The sequence below is a fragment of the Triticum aestivum genome, chromosome 6B (assembly GCF_018294505.1).
Source record: "Triticum aestivum cultivar Chinese Spring chromosome 6B, IWGSC CS RefSeq v2.1, whole genome shotgun sequence".
NCBI lineage: Eukaryota > Viridiplantae > Streptophyta > Magnoliopsida > Poales > Poaceae > Triticum > Triticum aestivum.
Window position 1 is genome coordinate 648,188,547 of NC_057810.1, and position 23,299 is coordinate 648,211,845.

The 23,299-nt window shown below is 48.2% G+C and overlaps 1 protein-coding gene across 3 annotated transcripts; it reads right to left on the bottom strand.

The window, feature by feature from the left end:
* Positions 1-10,195: 10,195 nt before the first annotated feature.
* LOC123138479 (uncharacterized) lies at positions 10,196-20,691 on the bottom strand. 3 transcript variants are annotated; one of them, XM_044558456.1, is made up of 20 exons: positions 20,386-20,691; positions 19,105-19,419; positions 17,955-18,146; positions 17,765-17,848; positions 16,802-16,861; positions 16,573-16,617; positions 16,305-16,504; positions 14,998-15,561; positions 14,582-14,708; positions 14,304-14,501; positions 14,082-14,171; positions 13,196-13,258; positions 12,939-13,013; positions 12,789-12,839; positions 12,319-12,396; positions 11,929-12,063; positions 11,729-11,836; positions 11,383-11,448; positions 11,017-11,134; positions 10,196-10,671 (listed from the first exon to the last, which is right to left on the bottom strand). In XM_044558456.1, the coding sequence occupies exons 2-19, from the start codon at positions 19,408-19,410 to the stop codon at positions 11,066-11,068; spliced, it is 2,511 nt and encodes an 836-aa protein (XP_044414391.1). In that variant the 5' UTR covers positions 19,411-19,419; positions 20,386-20,691; the 3' UTR covers positions 10,196-10,671; positions 11,017-11,065. The 3 variants fall into 3 exon arrangements, with proteins under 3 accessions (XP_044414391.1, XP_044414392.1, XP_044414393.1); XM_044558457.1 differs by having other exon boundaries at positions 19,105-19,457; positions 20,386-20,652; XM_044558458.1 differs by lacking the exon at positions 20,386-20,691 and adding an exon at positions 19,531-19,552.
* Positions 20,692-23,299: the final 2,608 nt, after the last annotated feature.

Consider the following 23,299-nt stretch of genomic DNA (forward strand, 5'->3'; position numbering starts at 1 on the left):
TTTTAACACTAGTGTAGTGTCAAAAAAGTCTTACATTTCGGGACGGAAGGAGTAGATTGAACATCCGTACCTTGCGAATCCGGCGAGGCCCCAGCCTCCTCGTTGGAATCCTCTCCGACTAGCAGCCAGAAACGACTGCCAGCCGGAGAGATTCCTACTCCGCCTTCACGAGGGAGGTCAGGTGAAGCAGGCGGGGGGAGTACTTGGGCAGTGCTGTCACCGCACCCTTCTTCTTCTTCTTCGGCTTGGTCACCTCCACCACCCCAATATGATCGTCTCTACTATCGCCCCCTCGCCGTCTTCTGGAACGGAGTTGATCTCCACGGGCCGCATCTTCGAGCCGACCGCGGGGGCGGAGAGCGCCATTACCGCACCGACCACCACCTCCACTGGCCCCGCGGGGGCAGCGCGCCTCGATCTGAACTCCCTCCACTTCCTTGCCTGCTTCGGGTCGTCGGAGGTCGCCTCCTCCATTGCCCACAACATCATCCGCATCGCCCCCACCGACCCGCCGTCTGGGGATAGCCGGACGTCTTCCTCTTCTATGAGCATCCGAAAGCCTCACGCCGCCGCCGCCTTCTGATCCCCCTTCTCCAGAAACCTAGAGAGGATCTCCCTCATCCTCTCCATCTTCCCTGCGTCTCAGTCCGCAATCACCATCATCTCCGCCTCGAGCGACCACTTCCAGGACGCCATCGAACCCTAGAGCCGACTGTGAAATCGGGGAGGATGGAGGGGAATTTTCTCTCTCAGCGTCTGCGGGAATGGCAAATAAGGTCACCACCCCACTCCCCGCATTTAATTTGCGTCCGCCATGGCGGTCCACCTTCTCCTTTCCCTTGATTCCCACGCGGCGCCTCCTTGCACTGTTTCCTACCCACCAACGCCACATGGCAGGGGAACGAGATCTCCATACCTTCCTCGATCTCCTCCCCTAGCCGCACCGCCCACGCGTCAACGCACCCGCCCCGATCATTGAGTAGCAGCAAACGTGGGGCACAGGCTCGCCGGACTATGGTCCCTCGCCGGAAGACCAGCAGGGCCGGCATATGAAGGTCGGAGACCAGATGCGCCGCCCATCTCTGATCGCCAAGGGAGGTCGCCATCGCTCGTTCGAAGGTCGACATAAGCTAGCGGAAACTCTACTGCCGACTACTCGGTGGTGTGCTTAGTAGCCTTGCTTAGTGCTTTTAGTAGGTTCATTTAGTCAAATGTTTAGCCAGATGTTTTGAATATACGCGACTACGGTTGGATGGCGGCTTCCGCATTCGTACCTGTGGACCAATCTCTCTATCCGCAGACATATGCGGGAGGAAATTTGCGGGTCACATTTGAAGATGCCCTTAGCCAGCAGTGTTTCTTCATATTGCCAAAACCAAGCCCTGTCGGCAAAAAGCACCGACCGCAAAAAGGAAAGGGACCTTGTCTCTTCTGCACCTAATCTCTTGGGAAATATGGTGCGAACGAAATAGACGGCTGTTCGACAACAAGCGGATGGATAGTAGCACCCTGGTGAGGAGAATTAAGGAGGAAATTAGAATCTGGAACTTGGCAGGAGCAGGGATCCCCTTCGACCCAGGCTGATTTGTTGCCTTGTTTTTTTCCTCTTTTAGCACCCTTTCTTAGGTGCTTTGCTCGTTTTCCTCACTGATCAATGAATTTGGTAGAACTCCTACCAACATTCAAAAAAAAAGCCCTAGGTGAGAGTGCACGTATCGGTACTGTACGTGTGAGCGAAGCAAAATAGGCGGCTAGTTTGATTGCTCTGGGTGGCTACTCCATAATTTATGGGGTGTTTGTTTCCAGAGACTTTTTGATGTAGGGACTAGAAAAAGTCCCTAGCAAACCAAACAGGGTGGGACTTTTTTGAGACTTTTTGCTAAAAATCCTTAAAAGCACATCCTTGAGAGTCTTTTTCAAAAAGTCCCAGGGATTAGAAAAAGTCCTATGACTAGAGAAACAAACACCACATTAAGGTGAGGTGTACAGAGGATGGGTCATTCATTCAGTCAAGATGCTGCGTGCGCGCTGCAGAATCTGCTGTGCCTGTGCGCGACCTCTGCAGCCCGCGCTCCGTCTTCTCCCACTGATCGCACTGCCCGCCCGCTGCCGCGGCAGCGCTGCTCGCTGGAGCCGTGCAAGTCACAACGAAAACTTGCCGGTTCCTTTCTGCCCAGCCCCGGGGTAAAAAGCGACGGCCGATGCGTCCCCTGCGCTTGCTTGCCTGACGCCTTTGCTAGCCTTTGAAGTCACTGGAAAATGGATTCTTGCACCACTCGGCAGCGATGCTGACACTGCCGTTGCAATCCTAGTAACATGGGAGTATGGGTGATCGCCTGTTTTGCAGGCAGCTACTACAAGGCTTTATTTTCAGCTGTCGGCAGAGGTGTGTCACACACCTGTACAAACAGACATATATATTACACTCGAAAAAGGCAACGATATGAACGTGGTCTCGTTTCTTCTGGAGGGTGATATTTTGTGCAGACAAATGTGAAGCATGGAGGTAGCCTGGTAGGGCTGGAATTCGAGCCGAGTCGAGCCAGCTCGGCTCGACTCGCTAGAGCTCGTTTCATTAACGAGCTAGCTCGACTCGACTCGTTACTATAACGAGCTCAAACCCAAGATTGGCTCGACTCGTATAACTCGCGAGCTGGCTCGTTTAGCTTGTTAAGCTCGTTTAAAATATAAACATAAAGCCCTCAAATATGATAAAAATGATTATGTATATATTAAACATATATATTACTATACAGTTGTAATTTTTTTGTAACGCGTGAGTCTCCTAGGAGGCTAGGCCTTCAACTGCTCGGCCTTGGGTTGTGCGCCTGAGACGTAGGTTGTTTAGTGGCTGATCTTTCTTTGTATTGAGAGTGGCTGATCTATTGTATCGAGCCTAACAAGTTACACGAGTACTCGTGAGATTAGCTCATTTAACTTGGTCCATAAACGATCTTAAACTAAATCTCGGTTCGACTCGTTATTCTTCGAGTTCGACTCGATTCGAGCCGAGTCACGAGCTACTTGTTTAGCTCGCGAGCTTCGAGCTTTTTTTCCAGTCCTACATGGTGGCAACAGTGCGACACACACGCACTGTTGCAGGCAGTATGCTTGGTGCGTGAAACGGTAGCTGGTGCGGGCAGCAGAGGGGGTGGCCTTGAGGTTCCTAGTTTAATGTGGCAATGCTGGGGGGTGTCAGCGGGTGGACGCTGCCACGGCGCCACCAGGTGCGCAGTGGCCCTACCGCTGAATATCAGCACCACACTTGTTAAGATTATTATTGACTGCAAACGGTGCAGGCTGCAGGTGGCAGCGGACAGAGATAGAGAGCGGGGGAGACAGGCAGGTTCTGACACCCCACGCAGATAGCCTGCAACCACCCACCCCACTCCACCTCTCTTCAGTCTTCACACTCACTCCGGCCGAGCCGAAAGAGATACGCATCGTACTACGAAGTGTATACGCACGCAGTGGTTAATACTCGTCGGTAGAGCAGCAGATTTTTGTACTGTTGCTCACCAGTCACATGAGACGAAATACAGACTGCCCTTCGTGTAAAAAAACGGCTCCTTTCAGCCGGGGAGAGGAGATGCCGAGGACTGCACAGTGCGTCCGTGTATGTACTGTTGGGCCACACGCGCTGCCACGCACGTACGCGGCCTCATTACATGCGTACAGCAGGTACAAGTGAGTACTCCCAAGTTGGAGTGCTACGTCTAACACGAAAACGATGGGTACCCGAACTCAACTTGAACTGAAAAACAGCTCGTCGTGCCAGTAATAATACTGCGATGGAGAGAGAGGGGGGGGGGGGACATATTTGACAGATTCATTTCTTTCTCTCTCTCTCTCTCTAGGCCCGGATGGTAGAGTAGGTATAGCTAGGGCTGGGGCTAGTAGGGTGGGGGACAGCGCCCATCTCCGAAGTCTGCAGCATGGCTGCTGTGCTCTTCTGCCTTTTGGTTGCTGCCGCCTCTGACCGCCGGCCAGCTTTACGGAAACTCATAAACAAAGGCGCTCCTTCTCCGTCTCCGTCTCCCGTCGCCGTTCGTTGGGTCACCAGTCACTGTGCGCACACATGTGCGTCCGTTCGATTTCGATTCAAAGCCAAAGCTGGGACGGAGCACAAAAGCAGACGGTAAAAGAAGAAGGCAGCCAGAGGATCATATGCGCCTGTATGCGTGCGCCTGCCACTGGCGACGGTCAAGTGACTCAGCCGCTGGCCTGCAGAGATAGACACAGAGAGAGAAGACGTAAAGACGACGAGGCCGCCAGCAACTTGCGCCGTACGCGCGCAGGCTTTCGGCCACTGTTCGTGCATGCCGCCTGCCACTCCGCTCCATGTGTTCCCATCCACCTTGCGTGCGCCTGGTTTCTTCTCCTTCCTACTCTTTTTGGCACACGTTCACTTGTTTATTTCTCATCCCGTTCTTCGTTTTGAGAAAGATTGCCATTAGTGGCACCGTTAGCCTGTCGCACACGCGCACACGCTATCGGGAGAGCCTGCATGTGCATGTGCATGTGCATGGTGCATGCACTCTCCTACTATGTTTGTGTTGGACCAGAACCGAAACAAACAAACCAAGCCAACGCCGTGTAACATTGTCTCTCAGAGCTCTGACGTGACACCCATGCCTTGCATTTGCTTGGTTTTGCAACTGCTTTTCCTTGGCTCATACTCACAGAAAAGGTGACACTGTGCCGAAAACCTCAGGGGCCGTGGACTAGTCTTTGTGTGGGCCGGAGCATCGCCATTACGAAAAAGATCACCTGTCTTTCTTGTATATAAGCTTAAGCAAACATCATTATGAGGCGCCAAAAGGACCCAGATGCTACGATCTAGGAAGCTCTGCTGCGCCATACGTGCAGAGGGGTTAACCGCAATAATTAGGCATCAAGCGCGGCTGCGCCCCGGACGGTACTTGTTCGGTCAAAGTAGGGCGCGGCGTGCCCACTGACACCAACACCTGGGTCCCAGGTGCCTAGGCCCGCCTGCCGTGTGGGCCGGCCCATGGGGGCTCAGATAAGCCAACCCACTGACTGGACGGACAGCAGCATACTGGACTACTACTCCAACCGAAGTGGCGAGTGAGTGGCTACCTCCTTGTGATGATGATGATGGTGATCTGGGCTTGACTCATCGGCAGAAAAGAATGGGAACTGATCTGCGCCGGTGCGCCGGCCGAACGATTTGGCCGGTCCAATGCCCAGCGTCCGATCGCTTCGCCCGGGCCGTTAGATCACACCCTTCCATCGCCCCCTTCCTCGCGCGCACGAGCGGCAACGACTCCCTCCATCCCCGCAGTGCTAATCTCGCTCGCGCACGCCTCCCCATCTCGCCCCCTGGCGCTAATCTCGCTCGCGCACGCCTCCCCATCTCGCCCCCTGGCGCTAATCTCACTCGCGCACGCCTCCCCATCTCGCCCCTTGGCGCTAATCTCGCTCACGCATGCGCAGGTCGTTGACTGCTTCTTCTTCCCTCCCAACGCCTTCCAGGACGTCTTTCAGGATCACTAAAAAGCTTCATCTGGCAACGAAAAATGCTTCATCTGACGATGAAAAAAGCTTCATCTAGATAACATGGATGTAGCTTCGTGCATGTATGGTTGTAACGTTTACTTCTGCCGGTTGCAGCTTGCTAGTCGTAGGTTGAAGCTGCCTGCCATCACCGGCCACAAGTTCGCCGTCGTTCGATGCAAACATGTCAGTCCATCCCGCTGAAACATTTTTGTAACCTCTCGTAGCTTTTCCGAAGCACGGTTGTAGCTTCCTGATCTCCAACTGCATCCATTTGTCGTCGCCGGCCACAAAACTGCACAGCCGCCGATTGTAGCAAATATCGACGCTGGTTGTAGCAAAAATGCGATGCAGTTGTAGCAAAAACTAGTTGTTGTTCCAGCTCGCTTGTTGGTTGAAGCAAAAAACCAACAATGGTTCCAGCTTTTGCGTTGGTCGATTGTATCAAAAAAATGGCTGGTTCCAGCTTCGCTGTCTGCTCCTCGGTGATGCAACCATAGGACTAGGAGGAGGGCAGTTCCAGCAGAGGAGGAGGGTGGCGCTCGCCGGAGCAGTGCCGACGAAGCCAGCCTAGGGCATCTTGGGGTGGTTGCTGGCCATGGCGACGACGACGCAAGCAGCCTCGCCGGTCTAGCCTGGTTGCTGGCCATGGTGACGACGACGGAGAGGAAAGAAGCGATGCAGGCGGACGAACTCTCGAAGGGAGGAAAGACGATTGAAGGGATAAGATTTATGTGGACTAGCGGCGCTGGGATAAAGACGTGCGTGGGACCCATGTCCACGTCACGCGCGTGCAGCGGACCGGCGCAAAAGTTCCGCCGGCACACCGATGGTAAACGTTTCCCGAAAAGAATTGGTTGTTTTTAGGTTATCTTTTCTCGCCTGCGTGTGTTGGGAACTCATCCAGAAGCTTGTCAAAACTCATGACTCTTTTTTCTTTTATTTACCATTTATTTTGTGTTTGGGTCTCCAATGCACATGACTTTTCTTGTCTCTTTTCTGCAGGAAAAGAGCGGCTCCAGTGCAGGGAGGAAAAGAAGAGGGTGAGGTGATGACTGACGAGTCCTCCTCCTGTCTTTTGGCTGTGACAGGGCAGGGCGGTCAGTCAGGGATATGTATGCTCGGATTGAGACGTGCAAAGCACTCTTTCAGAGGCTCCAGTGCAGCTCTGTAATCGTAAGTACAAGGTTTCTCCCGGTCCCGGTCTTCTCTGCTCCTTTGACCATTTGTCATGCTTTATGGACGTTCAGGTTTAATCTTTAGCTTTACGATGAAACAGGGGGTTATTTTCATTTTTCGTATTGCTGGGAAGCATGCTTGCAATATCATAACCAAGGCAATGTATATGCTAGGCCCATTTTTTCCCTACAAGAAAAAGGTCCATTTTTGAACGAGAACAAACCAGATATACGTACGTACATTGTGATATACAGCTTGTTACTAGAGTGTACGTGTGTGCCTATTTTTTCCTGTACAACATGATTCGGGCATGCCTCGTTGCATCATGCATCACGCCGGCCAGAAGCAGCCACTACTCTTTGCTCTTCTGGAAAACTATCTCCCCATGTCAGGAAATCACAAACTCGTCATCAAATCTACCGCCTCCTCTGCCTGCCTCCAACCCTACACTTTGCTCCTCCCAATCTTTGTTGCCTGGCAGTAATCCCCCTCTCCCACAGTGCACACCCACGAGCAGAAGAACGAGCCCAGCGCAGAGCCATTATCCTCACCGATGAGTGCCGGCCAGGCCAGAAGCCCAGGAGCGCGCACTGATGAGTGGCACATGCCGTGTCCCCGACGCGAGCAAGCGGTAGTAGGGTGGAGCGTACGTGTGTCCAGACTCCAGACCTCGCTCGCCGCTGCATCTGCATGCATGATGAGTCAAAGACGGGGTCAGCACAGAACAGGCAGCGCGTCAGGTACGGCGCAGGTGGCACGTACAGGAAGCCAGCCCACGTAAATGCGGAGGCTTCCCGCTTCCCGTCAGTCAGATTCAGAGGTGCATGGCAATATGTGGAGGAGGGTATGATGGCCCGTGTCGATACGTACCCCCTCTGTCTGTCTGCGACGCCTCTGTGCGGCAGCGTGCACGGGGCTGGCTGCCCGCTCCCTGCGGCCAGGCATGCATGCATGCATGCTCGTTCAGTGCAGGGAGCGCGTTGTGCGCTGCTTGTCACACGCGCATGCATGCATGCACGGGTGGTCGGCCTCCCCTCCCGTCCCGTTCCATGCCCGTCCATCCACTGACGTCGCAGTGCTGCGGCAGGAGCAACGGCCGGCGCGGTGTGGGCGCCGGAGTTGTCAGCAGTGAATGCTAGATGCCCTGGCAGGTACGTGGAACTTGCAAGGACGGCGTTGCTACTTCAGGTTCGCTGGCTTTGATAGGCGAATTTGACAAATTTGACTTGTAAATGAAATTAAATTACAGAATGATCTACCCGTGAAACTATTTCACACGGCTAACCTTTTTATATGACGCCCGACACGAAGGCGCCACACTACATTGTGCAACGCCTCATAGATAGGCGCTACACGCCTGGCCAGCGTTGCATCCCAGACTGTCTAAAAATTGCTAAGTCATTGTGCAGAGCCTACGAGCTAGGCGCTGCACTGTATAGTGTGGCGCCTAGCTCTCAGGCGCTGCACTAGTGGTTGCACTACAAAATGAAGCAGCCACTAGTGCAACGCTTAAAAGCTAGGCGCTACACTGTATAGTGTGGCGCCTAGCTCTCAGGCGCTGCACACTGACTTAGTAATTTTTGGATCACACGGGTGCAACGCTGGCCAGGCGTGTAGCGCCTATCTGCGAGGCGTTGCACAGTGTAGTGTGGCGCCTTCGTGTCGGGCGCACACAAAAAAGTCAGCGGCGTGAAATAGTTTCACGGGCAGTTCATTCTGTGATTTGATTTCGTCCATAGGTCAAATTTATCAATTTTGCCGCTTTGATATACCCGTGTGGCCGCGCGCCACTGGATGGGCTGAGGATCACTACGGTCGTATCGGATGCGGCGTGGAAACAGAAGCAACGTGACGATCGGATCGGAGGTTGTACTACGTACCCCGTCCCCGTCGTAGCAGGTGCGCACGAGCAGGGGACACTGCGCCCCGATTCGTCAGCGAAATGAGCCCGTGTGATAGGACGAGGGAGCTCGATCGACCGAGTGGAGCGCGAGTGGGACGGTGGGGCTAGTGCAGGACGCGTCACGTAGATGCACTCAGGATGAGAGGCAGCACGAGGGGGCGGACCAGCGTGCAGCAGACTGCGGCAGGGGTGAACAGTGCTCGTGCACAGCGGAACCGTTCCCACGCAATAATTGCCTCGCCCTGCTCAGATCGGCATGCTGGCCGGCCGGAGAGCGGGGAGGCCGGCGGTCAAGGCTCAAGAAGAAGGCCTCCACCCCGTTGCTTTCGTCGACCGAACCGGACCAGGGGTAGGAATCATGCCTGCCAGCCTCACGTCGCTTGCCGCGCACACGTGAAACAGGCAACGCAACGCAACGCGTAGCACCTTTGTCCTGGGGGCGGGACGTGGGAGGGACACATGCACGGGCTGCATCGGCCGGCCGCTGCGAGGGAAGCGAGCGGCAGCGGTAGTAGCATCAGGAGGCAGTCGGGCAGCGTCTTTCCAGCCTGCCTGGTCAGGCGGCGATGGTGGTACGTGCGCGTGTACCGCTGCGGCGGGGCACGGCATGGCGCCACTGGCCGGGTAGCGGCACATGCGGCAGCCAGCGGCAGTGGGGCGGTCGGAAAGGCTGGCGCATGCAGGCAAAGCAGGGGCGCGTCCAGGCTGCGTGACAGTACGAGTACGACGAGACGACCACCGGTTTGAAAGCGGTAGGTGGCGACTGCCGAGTGCCTGTGGCTGGCAGGCACATTCACTGCTACCGCCCCACGGGCAAAGCAAAGAGCAAACCCCTTCCTTCCTTTCCCTGCACACACACGCGCGCCTCCTGTAGCGTTCGACGCCCCTTGGCAGATTTGTTCGCCGGGTGGTTCCTCGCTGATGGAACAACACGAGGCGAGGAGGCCGACCTGGCCAACGGGGAACCAGTGCTGAGTGTAGCGTATCTATCTATCTATCTAGCGGCCTGGGCTCTGCATCAAAAGGAGGAGGCCAACATGGGACGGGTTCAAATCGGTCTCTCTGATCCGATGTGAACCAAAGGCGGGAGCAGTGGTACGTTTAGGCTGCCGGGCAGGGCAAGGCTACCTGACTCGAGACGCTTCTTTCTAGGCCTTTTTCGCTTTGAATGGGACACTGTAAAATGGCTCTGCGAACGGAGTCAATGGCGCTGTGCCGTCGCAGCGACAAGAGACAGGCGGTAAGAATCTGGCCTACAGCAGTAAACTCGAGTCAGTAATAATGGTCGCAGCGATAGTCCAATGTGCAGAGCCGATGACTGAGACCTGACGCGCCAGTAAATTAACTTCGCCTACAAGAGATAATTTGGAATTTCATCATGGCAGGCCTGCAGCGTCTTGCCGTCTTCTGCCTTCTTTTTTTTTATGAAGTTGCCGTCTTCTGCCTTCAAAGCAGTGAAGGCAGACTATCGGCGTTCACATAAGACGGCGGATTCGGACAAGGCCGATCAGGATGGCATCTTGCAATAGTTGAGACGGCTACAGCGTACAGGGATGTGAACAAAACCGATATCAAACTCCAGACAGCAGGTCATGATTTGATGAAAGTACTCTGTATATCACACTCCAAACTTTTTCTGTACAACACAGAACGTCACACGGCAAAATTGAGATACAGATAGTCCTTCGACATTGCATCAGTTTTAACTCTAGTCTGTGCTTAAATTACTGCGGTATATGTTTCTGGTTGTCTGTCCCCGTATACGAACTAGCTGCAGAAGTAACATTGGGATCCCACGCCCGACGAGTTTGCATTTGTAGGAAGAGCAAGCCAGAAGGTTCGTTATGGCAACGACTACTGCCTACAAAGTCTTCTGATGAAGTAGCAGAGCTAATTTACAACAGCCCGACGGGCATTTTCTGGTATTACATTACCTGGATCTCCTCAATAATCTACAGCTTCGCCAACAGTATACGGGTTGTCCCTTGCAGCTTCTAGTCCACTATGAGCTGCCAATGTGATCAAAGGCAGCTTCTACGACGGTATGTACAGTTGAGCTCAACGTTGAAAGGCTGTGATGCAAACAGATCCAGCAGATGTTATTTGAAGGTGAGGTTTTTAAAAGCAGGTATACAACATAATTGATAAAGCTGGTAAAAGACGGTTAGCTAGAAAAGCAATAAAGCTGATGGGCAATGCTAGCACAGGGAATTTTCTGTCACATTTCGATTTTTGGGGTGCCAATGAAGGTCTACAACCAAAGCTACAGACCTAATAAAGTTATGACCCTGTACCAAAGGGCTAAGGAAAATGCTAACGAAGATTGAAGTTGTAAAATCGTGTAACTATTATTTTGAAAGAGGGCAAAGAAGTGATGCACAACATTACAATACAAAGAGCAAAGTTTAGTTTTGCACCTTGGAAAAATCATGTCGCTGATGACAGTCAAATCGTCAGGAGAGAGACTCAGTCCTTCTGATAAAAGGAGAGAACTAGGTCTGTATGTACCGAGAACAATTGTGTGTCCAGAAACAGCTGTCAACAAAATCGAATGAACTGCATATATTAGTCTGTGCCGCAGTATATGTCTCACTGAACACGCATATGCCTATCATATGTAAAATGGCAAAATCGATTCTTGCAAAAGATATGAAAACTCAACCAAAAAGAGAAGACTTCTAAGTATTGCTCAACCTGAGAATCAGGACCTTGAAGCGTTGTCCAAATATGGTACTCAAACTAGATTGAAGGCAATGAAAATGGGAAGGCTGCAAATTTAATACCTTCATAAAAGGCCTATCTCGGGCCGGGAAAGAACCAATGAAGCTCTCTCTTAAAATTAAGGAAACCTGTGTAAAGACAGCAAAAGACAGTCAGTAACTAGGGGTGTTTTATATATTAAGAAATAGACTCGAGTCAACAACAAATATTCTACACATGTTTACAGTTGGCAACTGACAGTTCTTCTTATGATTATAAAGAAAAGACTCAAAATTAGCAACGAGTATCCTGCACTTGTATATATCTGCTGATAAAATCCTGTTTAGGAACACACTGGGGGGCCAAGACAATTCGTTCAACAGATAAAGGCACACAAGAATACACAGACCATACATTTTAACAACATACCTTGTCATTGTTGGATTGCACATTGGTAATCGTGTGAGATCTTAAGTTGGAGCACAGAGAATCAAGGTGGGATCTAAGCACTGCCAAGAAACCTTTGGCTGCTTCCACCTGTATGCTCAGAAGTTCAGAATGATGTCAGAAGTGAAAATCCACAGGATACAGAAAATGCTTATACTTCAGCACAGAACAACTAAACAAACCTGGGCGTCTGTGCATTCATAGACAGGGCGCTTCCTAGCGAGATAACTTTCACCCACAAGTCTTGAATGATACGGCCGCAACGCAGAAAGCAATTCTTTCTGTTGTGGAAGTTGCGGTACTGAAGCAGACTTAATCTACATCCAGCATGATTTCGTCCATCAGTAATAGCTTGTCGCATTATTTACATCATCAACCATGATACTACAGCATTAGATGCTTTAAAAAATTATACTACAAGTGAAACTGATGATGTACAAGTCTCCAAATCAGCAAATTTGTAAAAAGGAAATAGGAAAGCTCTACGCAGGCAATACACAGTAGTGGACAGAATTTGTCTCCAGAAAGTAATAAAATATCACAGGTAAATAGGTAAGACACTTTGCAGGCACCTGATTCTTGTTGGCATCAATTATCACGGCATTTGCTAGCCTGGATTGCAGATCAGGTGTTTTGTGCTGCACACCAACCTAAACATGAGAATAATTGTTAGTCGTGGACCAGTCAGTTCAAATTAACTCAACAAAATTTATTTCAAATAGATGGTGATCGATATAGACCAATATCTACATATTTGGTGTTCACCCAATGTGAGATATGTATCTCTCCTTCAATCCCATCCCCCAAAAATATTCCCTTCTCATCCCTCCCTGGCTTGCTTGGATAATGGATAGGCAGAACAGATCCCATCACTTCAGACAGGCGGTAAATTTAGCCCAATTTTCTTGCCTTTCTGTAGGGACTGGGCCTAACTGCCTTCCATCAGCCTTAGTGTGAAGACTAAAAACATATCTCTACCGTTTCTCCACAATTTTCTCTACTTTAATCAAACCAAAATATGTCAATAAGCTTGGGAACTCACAATGTATGGAACAGGCGCGTCCAGAAAATCCAGCATGTCATTTGGCAAAACCTGTATTAAATGATGCAGACATCACAAGAGTTAAGCATGAATACATTGCCAAGCCATCCAGTTCAGATCTGAGCACTCAGAGGAACAAAATGTAAGTACCGGTATGAGTAGACTCTGCCACTGATATGGTCGTATTAGAGGTATTATGGATAAAACTGAAGCTGAAAGCATTCCCTGGTCATCAAAACAATATTCTTTATTAAATAACAACTCATGTATGATTATTCTGTTTGCCATAACAGAAAATTGTTAGCTAACACACAGATCAAGAAAATTATCAGATTAACTGGTGTGCAATATCAACACAAAAGGTGTGAATAAGAATGTCAAAACATGTATGAAGGTTGGAACAGTACCAAATTAGAACAGACAATAACAATCTGTTTCTCCAGGAGTGCGGCAGCAAAAAGCGTAATTACCTGTCAACAAAATGAATTCCAAGTTGGTAACTACAGGTAAAATTAAGTGCTCACAAGCAATTTATAGACAATCAGTTTGTGTGCTAAGACAGATAAAACTAGAGCCCAAGAATGTAGAATGACACATCAATCAATCATTAAAAAAGGACAGACCCAGTGCATAGAAGCTCCCACACAAGGTGGGGTCTGGGGAGGGATTATAGGAACCTAGTCTTACCCCTGCAAAGTGCAATGCAGAGAGGCTGGTTCGAACCCAGGACCTCTTGGCACAAGTGGGGAGGACTTCACCACTGCGCCAGGCCTGCCCTCTACACATCAATCAATCATTACAGTAAATAAAGGCATAAAACATTTACTGCAATGGAAGTGTAGCAGTACAGTGTAACAAAAGTGATGCCAAGGATCAAGAAAGGAATGCATTAAAGTGGATAACACACTACATGCACTAAAGCAACCAATTAAAATTCCATGTTGCCCTCTTTCAAGAACAAAATGGATTCTTCACTAACAAGGTTACATCATATACTTAAAGAGTAAAACTAACAGATGATGCAGTTTTCAAAAAAACTGACAATTTTGTTGTGAACTGTTTACAAATCCGATGTGCACATCGAACATGCAAACCAGACACTTGCAAATATTTGTGACTACAGGTTCAAAATTATAATAAGAAACAATTAAACTCTTGGCAGGGGGCTCTCACATTTTGTATGTTTAGATGTGGGTTTTCCAAAGACAGCCTCAAGCAAATAGCATGATAGAAGAAATAACTAGGTTCCGCAAAGGAAACATTTCATCCCGGGAATAAATCAGGGATACTTACATGTTCCAACCTGAGGCATCCACATATTGTTGCAACAGCCCATGTGGATAAAGCAGTCGATTCCTCTTCAGCGAAGAGTGCATTACGCATCTGAAATAGGACTAGACATGTCACGTGCATATTATTGTTCTTATATTTATGATACTAAATATAACAGACGTGAACGTTACACCAAAGTAGGTCAGCTAAATGCGTAATGCGGTAATGCATCCCATAAATTACCTCAGCCACCTCTAAGCTTGTATCACGTGACCGAAGATCAATAGTCGACCCGGCAAGATGAAGAGCAGTTTCACCTGGCCGGTGAAACTTCAATGAGTGCAGGTGCTCCAACGGATGAAAATTAAGTGATGAACCCCTGACAGGACACTGCAACTGGTAGTACTGACAGACAACTTGTAGAGATCCATACTTTTTGGCCTGGAGAGAACATCAAGTTACTCAACAAATTCACGGATAGGAGCTGAGCAAAATATTGCATAATTTCATCCATACAGAACCTTAGCCCATCGCAATATACTGTTGTGCCCGACTACGTCTCCATGACCAATGGAAGATGGCTCCTCCAAGTCCAAGTCGGGGGTATCATTTCTCAAATTTATGCTTTCAGAAGGAGAGTCTTGGGAACTGCAGAAAATGGTGATAACTGTTTTACTATTTTAATCAGGGACTGATGCACACGTAAAATATAGTTTGCAAACAAGCGTGCTTCGCATTCATGACAAGAGAATCTGAGGTAAGAAAATAAGAACTGAGAGCAGCACAACAGTTCCCGCCAACCTTTATTGGTTATCTAGCTATAATGTTAAAAAGTGTTCACAGCAACATTAGGGGTTAAGACTAGGCCGATTGTGTGTTGAGGAAAACAGCAGGCTGTGCTAGAAGCTAATTGATTTGGAGGATACCATAACCATACCTTGGTGATGATTCAGATCCTTCACTAAGGCGAGACCGTATAAGCGGCAAGATAGTATCATTGACAAAGATATCAAGTTCTCCATCATTCACATCTTCATGTGAAAGAACATGAGAATTTTCCTTGGTATCAGATTCATTCGGAATGATGGGTAAGGAATCCGGTTCATCAAGCTTAACTCCAGATACACCAGTCGCTGTATCTTCTGAAACAGAATTGTCAGACTCTTCTGCGGTATAACACTGAGTAGCTGTTCCTGTTACAAGAACATTTTGTTCTTCTTTGACAGGAGAACCACTTTCCTGTTGGACTTCTTGGGAGATGAAATCCAGTTGGTTCTCCCTATACTCAGAATTGTTGTCCGTGTCAGAGAGCTGCTTTGGAGAAACTTCCACACTTGGTTCAAAGGATTTTTCTACTGTTGTACAACCAAAATACAGTTCCTGTCCTACGATTTCGGAGCCTTCACAAATATCACCATCCTCACAGTCCTCTTCAGGCGATAATGAGGTTAGCATGCTAACACCATCCGTGAGCCATTCAAGTCGTTCTTCCATAAGAATACTGCATAAGAAACACGGCAGACACTTACGGAGAGGCAAATGCAAAGGGTGGACCATCAATGTTGAATGTGTGATAGCATCGAAGACACCCATGCAAGAATGTTTGACAAAGACTCAAGACAAATCAAACAAAAAGCTTCCAGAATGTAACATTAAGACCTTATTCATACAATGCAAAATTTATGTACTGTAATTAGAGGACAGTAAAGTACTGTGCAAAATATGGAGCGGTTATACTAGTTGCAGGGTTGAAACTATACAGATAGATCCAAAAATAGAAAATGTATCTGTAAGGTCATCAATGCAACATAAAGCTCAGACATAAGGAATATTGGTAAATTATACTCCCTCCGTTCCTAAATATAAGTCTTTTTAGACATTTCAAATGGACTACAACATACGGATGTATGTAGACATATTTTAGAGTGTAGATTCACTCATTTTACTCCGTATGTAGTCACTCGTTGGAATCTCTAAAAAGACTTATATTTGGGAACGGAGGGGGTATGAATGAATAACTTGCAAACATAACTTCTAGAAGAAAAAAATAGAAGAATTTTGTAACTTCATTACAGATTAAGTAGAAAAAATAGAAGAAATTTGTAAATTCATTACAGATTAAGTAGGTTTCCATTTCTACCACCTCAAAAAGATTGACACACCAAAATACTCAAACTGAAGAGAAATTCAGATATTACAAATACAGTAAGATAACCGGAGATAATGGAGAGCACTGTACGCTACCTCTGCAGCACCCCAAAATGCAGTTCAAAGAATGGCAGCCTAGACAGGATGCAATAACACCGTGGCGTGGTTACTACATAACGACTCCGGCGTGGAAATACAGGTTTCTCATTCGTGAGCATCGAAACTAGCTTTGAGGGTCTTTGTACAATCTCTTCCACCAATACACAGCATCCATATAATGTAGGATCATCAGCAACCTGCGAACTCCTCAATGTCAGAGCCCCAGTAAGGTGAAACGGTGTAAGAGAGAAAGATGTAAATATACCTGTAAACGGAAGACGAAAGATTGATTGCTTTCTTTTAGATGTTCCTGAAAAAGACAATATAAAAAGTAAGATTCACATCAAAACCCCAAATAGACTAGATTAAAAAGAAAATATGTAATACGTTACAACTGTAAATTTGCGGCGTAGTCTGCAATGTGGTTGGAGGAGAAACTTCACGACTACAGAGATATTATAAAAATAAAACACGAACTGAGCTGAGAAAGTCACCTGCCCTAGGAGAATTTCGTTCAGCTCGCTGAATGAAGGAGTCCGTTCAACAGCATTAACCTATTACAAATGTAAATATAGGTAAATTATTTGGTAAGAAGTGTTTCTATGCTCTTCTTATAAGCTCTGCACAAATATTGAGGAAACACTAACAACATGAAGCTAATTCGGGCATGAAATTAGGATTATGGACCACATTCAGCCACAAAATTTAGCAGTTACAGATTTGCCAGACAGAAAGTAAATTCTATTTCTCTGAGATTTCCAAGATTTTTTGTACGAGGGACAACACTATATTAGTCGATTGGAGCATACAGAAAAAAAGGGGTGGGTATGGGTGTTTTATGGCGAGGGCAATGGACATACTGAAACTTGATAGCCGCCAGATGACTATTTCTAGTTTCACTGTTTTTATCGACTAAATTTCCTGGTACTGCTTGTTCTGATTGCATATTTACTTGGCAACGCTGGCATGTCACCGTATGTCCAAAACAGTCTAAATGACCACCTGGTCCATAGCCCATAGGAGTGTGTCTACTCCAGCCCTATATTCCAAACCTGTCTAACTGACACCCCAGGCTTTTCTCTAATGGATCCCCTGAGGAGATTTTTGTCACGCTATTGCACTATTTCATACATGGTGGATGTAGACAACTAGGCTGGTGCCAACTATTTTTTTTTTACTTTGCCTTCTTCTCTCTCGACGTCCCCTCACTCTGTTTCCTACACAAGGGCATTGCCGACTTTTTTATTGTATTATAATTTGAAATGTAACCCAGGTGGCAAGTTACAGTATTATGAACTGAACCAGACATAACAATCATGTCAACCCAGTAAACAAGATATAACCTATACAGGAAGCACCATAAAACTTGGTAAAATTGAAGTTTAATGTATAATCGTTGCAAACGTTTATTATAGAGAAATGCAAAGTATCAGGGTTATGTAGTTCGAATGGCAGACCTGTGCACCTCCAGGAAGGCAGAACGAGACAATATCCTTGTACTTAAGCGGAAGAGACCTCTCAGGGGGGTACGCAAAAAGGACCTGAAGGACAAGACAAAATATCCTGAGGTTCAGACACATGAAGAAAGGCAGCAATAGGACCTCCATTTTATAAGAACATGCAACAATAGATGATGTGAGTGATAACCTGAGGTTCCAAATTTGATACGGCATGAACTTGGTGGTGGTTGTTGCCAAATATATGTCTTGATTTCTTTGCATCATCATCATTTCTCCCTAGAGCAATGTTTTCTAGCTCATGGATATCTGCCTGAGGAGGAAGCCCAACAATCACTATGCTCTCAAAAAGATGTGATGGTTCTTTGATGCACCTATTACCCTGTTCCAACCAAAAAAAAAAAGAACTTGAGGCACTATGCTCTTCGACATTTGCCAAAATTACCAGTCCTACTACTTCCAAAATGATAGGCCATTTCAGCAGTAAGTAGTCGGCAGCCGGCCAAATAGAAGCAAGAGTCTACATTACATACCTATCTATTGCACTTAAATCAGATTTCAGTAGAACCCCAAAGGCAAAAAAATTGTGTATGCAGGCGTAATAAATACTTATACACTTGTGTAGAAGGTACTTGGGTATGCAGCCCAATTTCAAGGTTTACAACAAAGGTAATTTCTCCTTGATATCAAAAATATGAGACTACTTCACACTATGACTAACATGAATATCCCAACAGCAGAATAGCTCTCGCAGCTCACAAGTCAAATACCCAAACCTCTAACCCAAGCATAACAAAGTTTTTCATAAGTTTTAAGTAATTTAGCAATAATTGATCAATCACTGCTTGATAGGCTCCTAACCAAAAAGATTCCAATTAAGAGCTATCAGTGATAGGACTCCACTTGTATCAAACATGGAGTATAATTTTCTCTGACAATGACCCTTCAAAGCAACATTGCATGAATGTAGACATTAGAGCAATACAGATAACAACACAAATGGCATTGTGTCATGTGACCGCACATAGATTATGTCCTACATAGAATAGCGGGAGAAAATCAAGTAGATATTGTTTGTAGCATGAACTGCAAACACGAGTTTTATGCTTGAACAATAGCTGCAAACAAAGACACTTTGAGTCACTGAACAACTACAGAAAATTGACATGGTTTGGCTGAACTTATACCTAGTAGTTTGAAAAGCCAGGTATCACATCAATCATTAAAATTACAGCTCTGACTAAGCACCTTAGTTAATCAGCATAGTATATCCCACATTCCCACACCACGTAGAGTACAATAGATAGACATGAATTGAACATAGGTAGTGACATACATACCAATGACTTCTGCTGGAACCTCGACCACTGCCGCTTGTGTGTCGTGAGGACTTCTGGGTTGTATGGTCCAGACACTTCGGGTGAATTTGAAAACCCTTTCATGATCTTGGAGAATTGCTGCTGCAGCTTCTGCATTGGGCTGCCACTCTCTTCCCCAGACGAATAGACGACGGATGGCCGTGTTGGTTGCACGGTGGCAGCTGAAGCAGCGGCAATAAATGCTCTCGCAACCTCTTCGGTTGATTGCATCAGGTGTGATGTGTTGAACTTAACCCCTTCAGACCCGTCATTCTTGTTATCCACCATCCTAAATGCCTGTTACTCGTGCAAGCGAGGATACATTCATTTCAGTACTGTGATCAAGAACACGAAGACAAGCCATATAGCATCAGGAAGTAAGAATTAGTAAATCACAGGAGCACTTACAAATTAAAATCCCATCTGATTAAGCTGTGTTTATATATCCGAGTATTTGGCTATGTATATTTATTCTGTACAATTTTCACGCTCAAATAGGAGCTGAATAACATAAAACTTGTCCACATTTGGTTCCACTTTACCCAGTTGTAGCATGTAGCCAACAAGTAAACCATGTCATCAATCAGCTTTGAATCACCTAAATTCAACTGGACCGGACCTTATCAGCAATCACCCACATAATAAAGCAGCTAAATTGGTGACAGCTCCCTGGTACGGGACAACAGAATCAGCTTGCATCTCACTCCAACATCCAGCCAGAAAGCCACCTAATAACTAACTGTGCGTACTTTTTCCGGTAGTATCAAAGCCATAACCCAAAAGCGCCCCACCGAGTTGGCCACGCACCTTTTCCGCTAGTATCCATCACCAGGAAGAGCATACGGCGGAATCTAAGAAAAGCAGCACCGGATCAAAACAAACCCACATAATCCGACGCTGCTATTATTGATTCCTTGGTTTTCTTATAAGACTCTGCTATCGGTTTCTCTGCCTACGAATTAAACTAAATCGAGTGTGGAAGTGTTTGGGCTGGACCGAAATTGCAGAGGCCAGACCAACCACTCGATCTCGGAGTTTGACCCGGGGGTCGCCCACCAGAATCGCCGTTTGACTGCTGCCCCGAACCCCCCTGCCCGCCGCGCAAGCAGGAGGAAGCAATCGCGGCGCGGGAACCGCCCGCCCCGGAGTTCAGGCCGCCCCCGGAGATCGACGGCGGGGGCGCCGGCCGTCGAGGAAACGCCCGGGAAGATCCGCGTGCAAAAAAAGAGAGAGAGAGAGAACTAGGAGGGGGCGAGAAATCACCTGGGCGGGGAGGGGCTTCGGGTCGGCGCCGCTCGCTGATCCCCCTCCGCTGCTGCTGCTGCTGCTCCGCGCGCCGCCGCCGGCCGAATGGGTGGACGGTCTGTCTGATGGTCTTCTCTCGCCTGCCTTCCTTTTCCGTGTCTGTGCGGGCTAATGAACGCACGCACGCACGCACGCGGGCTTGGATCCGCCGGATTAACGCACGGCGGGCGGCTCGTTACGAGCCACGGGATGGAGTTTTAAGTGGCCTGATTTGGTTTTTGGTCTGGGTTTGGGCAGGGGATCTCGAAAGCGAGTTTGTCGTGGGCGGCTCCGACTCTTCTCTTTGCTGCTCCGAGGACTCGCTGGGGGCCACCGCCTCTCGCTGCGCGTGGGCCCGGGCAGCGGCGGGTTGACCCGGGCCGGCCTGGCGCTTTGGCTGGCCCTCGGGTGTGCCGTGCGCCGCTCGCGGCCACGTCCCGCGCACGGCTGGCGCGTGGACAGCTCTGAGCGGAGCCAGAGCTGCACAAGGCTCTTTTTTTCTGTTTTTTTTGGCCAAGTTCTGATTTTCTTTTGACATCATTTGCCAACGTCTGATAGTTGTGTGTAGTCGGCAGCAGCAGCAGGCTGGCGGGAACGCGGGAGATTTTCTTTGCTTGATGGAGCACCATCATCATATTCTAAAAATAATAGTGTGATTATTTCTGGTATATATTCTTTTTTTCTGTATGCAAATAATACTGCTACTGGTTAGGAGGCGTCCAGCAAAGCTTAACGTTCGCGGCCAGCTTTCGTGTCAGCCGAGATTTTATACGGCGATAATGCTTGATGATGCGATGCGAGTCGTTATATGTCCCATTCCAACAAAGCATCGATCACACCCTGTGTGTGTTTTGGACTGTGGATAGCTACGTTGTGGATAAGCACGCACGCAAGGGACGCTTGAGGATGGTACTGATCGGAGGAATTTCTCGCTATCTTCGACAATTCGTGTCCCCAAACTTTCTCCTTTTCTTTCTTCTACTTCTTTATTTTTGAAATTATTTCTTCTTTTTCTGTACTGATGATGATGACGTACCATGTGTTCTTCTTTCGTGCATATTGTTTTTGCGAGTTTTGGTCGTGGCAAGGTTCACGAGGTGTGATGTGCATGCGAGGTGTGGTATGCATGCGTTGGACTTGATTCCGGTCTGTGAAGACTGGGTGGAGAGACACAGTCGCTTTTTTTGACCGGTTCTGGTGAATGTAGGCCGATGGGAACACAAAACTACCACGCACAACCACTCCCACTTTCGATTGATTGACTACTCCGTTCCTGTGGCTGAATCGATCGATCCCGCGCCGTGGTTGCCGCGCGCGCCTTAAATTTGATCCGGCCGTGAAGCTTACGTCTGCCGGCTCGGCTCTTTGCACGGTGGCCAGGGAAGACGTGCGGCTGGTACAGGTACACCAGTGGTTGTTGCACCCTTCCATAAACGCTCAACGGTGCAACCATGCTCGCGGCGGCCGCACCGGCGTGGACGACGGCGACGGCGAGTGCCGACTGCCGAGTAGGACGCGCGCTCTCTCTCTCTCCTTCCCCGTCATCAACAGGATCTCCTTTCATTTATTTGGGACATCACCGGCGTGGCGAGGAAACCGCCCGGCCCGCACGCACGGCGCCACTCTTCGCTTTGTCAGCTTTTATCGCCGTCATGGTACCACGCTATAGTTGTAGTCAGTGTCCCCTCACTCCGCAAAGATGATTTTTTTTAATGTACTATACTACTACTTCGTGCTAAAAGAAAATTCTTAATTCTTTTTTTAGGGTCAGAAAAATCTTAATTCGATAAGTGAGGATGGTCACAACTCACACGCGCTGGCAGACTGCCTGGGCACGTATCAGACTTGCACCAGCCCATGCCCGCATGGTGGGGAGCCGGCCCGGCATGGGGAACATGCATCCATGCAGAAACGCCGTGTGCCTGAAGCCAGCTCTATTCATTTCGCGTCCATCCTTTGCTCACCGTGGCGAGCGATCCGGCGCTTTTCCTCTTCGAAAAATCACTCGAGCGATCCGGCTCATGTTTTAGATTTGAATCGGCAGGGCGCCCAACGCGTCGATTCATATATGTCGGCCTAGCCGGCTGGCAGCCATATTTCAACAAATAGCTCATCTTTGCATTGCTATTGCATTCAAACATATAGTCAAATAACATAGTTTCAACCGAATAAAATAACATAGTTTTACAAGCCGAATATAAGTAAAAATGACTCACATAGTTTTGCAAGCCAAATAAAGAAGATACATCTATTGGTTGCCAACATGAACCTGTATATGCTCAATCAAATCATTTTGCGGTTGCACGTGAGTTTTCCAATCACGCATATCATGATGGAATTGGGTAAATTGTTCAAATGTTGTCGTCCCTCCATGCTCAGGCACAAATATTCTCACCCTGAAACTGAAACCCTTGATCGTACAGACGTTCCGGGCGCTCATCTTCTACGATCATATAGTGCATGATCACACAAGCAGTCATCACCTCCCACAGTTTCTGCGTGCTCCATGTATTAGCAGGATACCAAACGATGCCCCATCGAGATTGCAAAACACCAAAGGCACGCTCGACATCCTTCCTAGCACTCTCTTGCTCTTGGGCACATCTTTTCCTCTTCTCTGTGACAGGGTTGGGGATTGTTTTGATAATAGTGGTCCACTAAAAATAGATACCGTCACCCAGGTAGTATCCTTTGTCGTAGTTGTGCCCGTTGACAGTAAAGTTCATCGGTGGGTTGTTGCCTTCGGCAAGCCTAGCAAACACCGGCGAGCGCTGAAGCACGTTGATATCATTGTGTGATCAGGCCATGCCAAAGAAAGAGTGCCAGATCCAGAGATCTTGAGACGCCACGGCCTCAAGTATGACAGTGCAAGCCCTGACATGGCCATTATACT

Coding starts and splice junctions, on each gene's coding strand:
- LOC123138479 (XM_044558456.1), bottom strand. CDS start 19,410: ATGGTGGATAACAAGAATGACGGGTCTGAAGGGGTTAAGTTCAACACA. Junction 18,147..19,104: donor GGTTCCAGCAGAAGTCATTG/GTATGTATGTCA, acceptor TGGTTGGAACAG/GGTAATAGGTGCATCAAAGA. Junction 11,135..11,382: donor GAGATAGGCCTTTTATGAAG/GTATTAAATTTG, acceptor TTTTGTTGACAG/CTGTTTCTGGACACACAATT.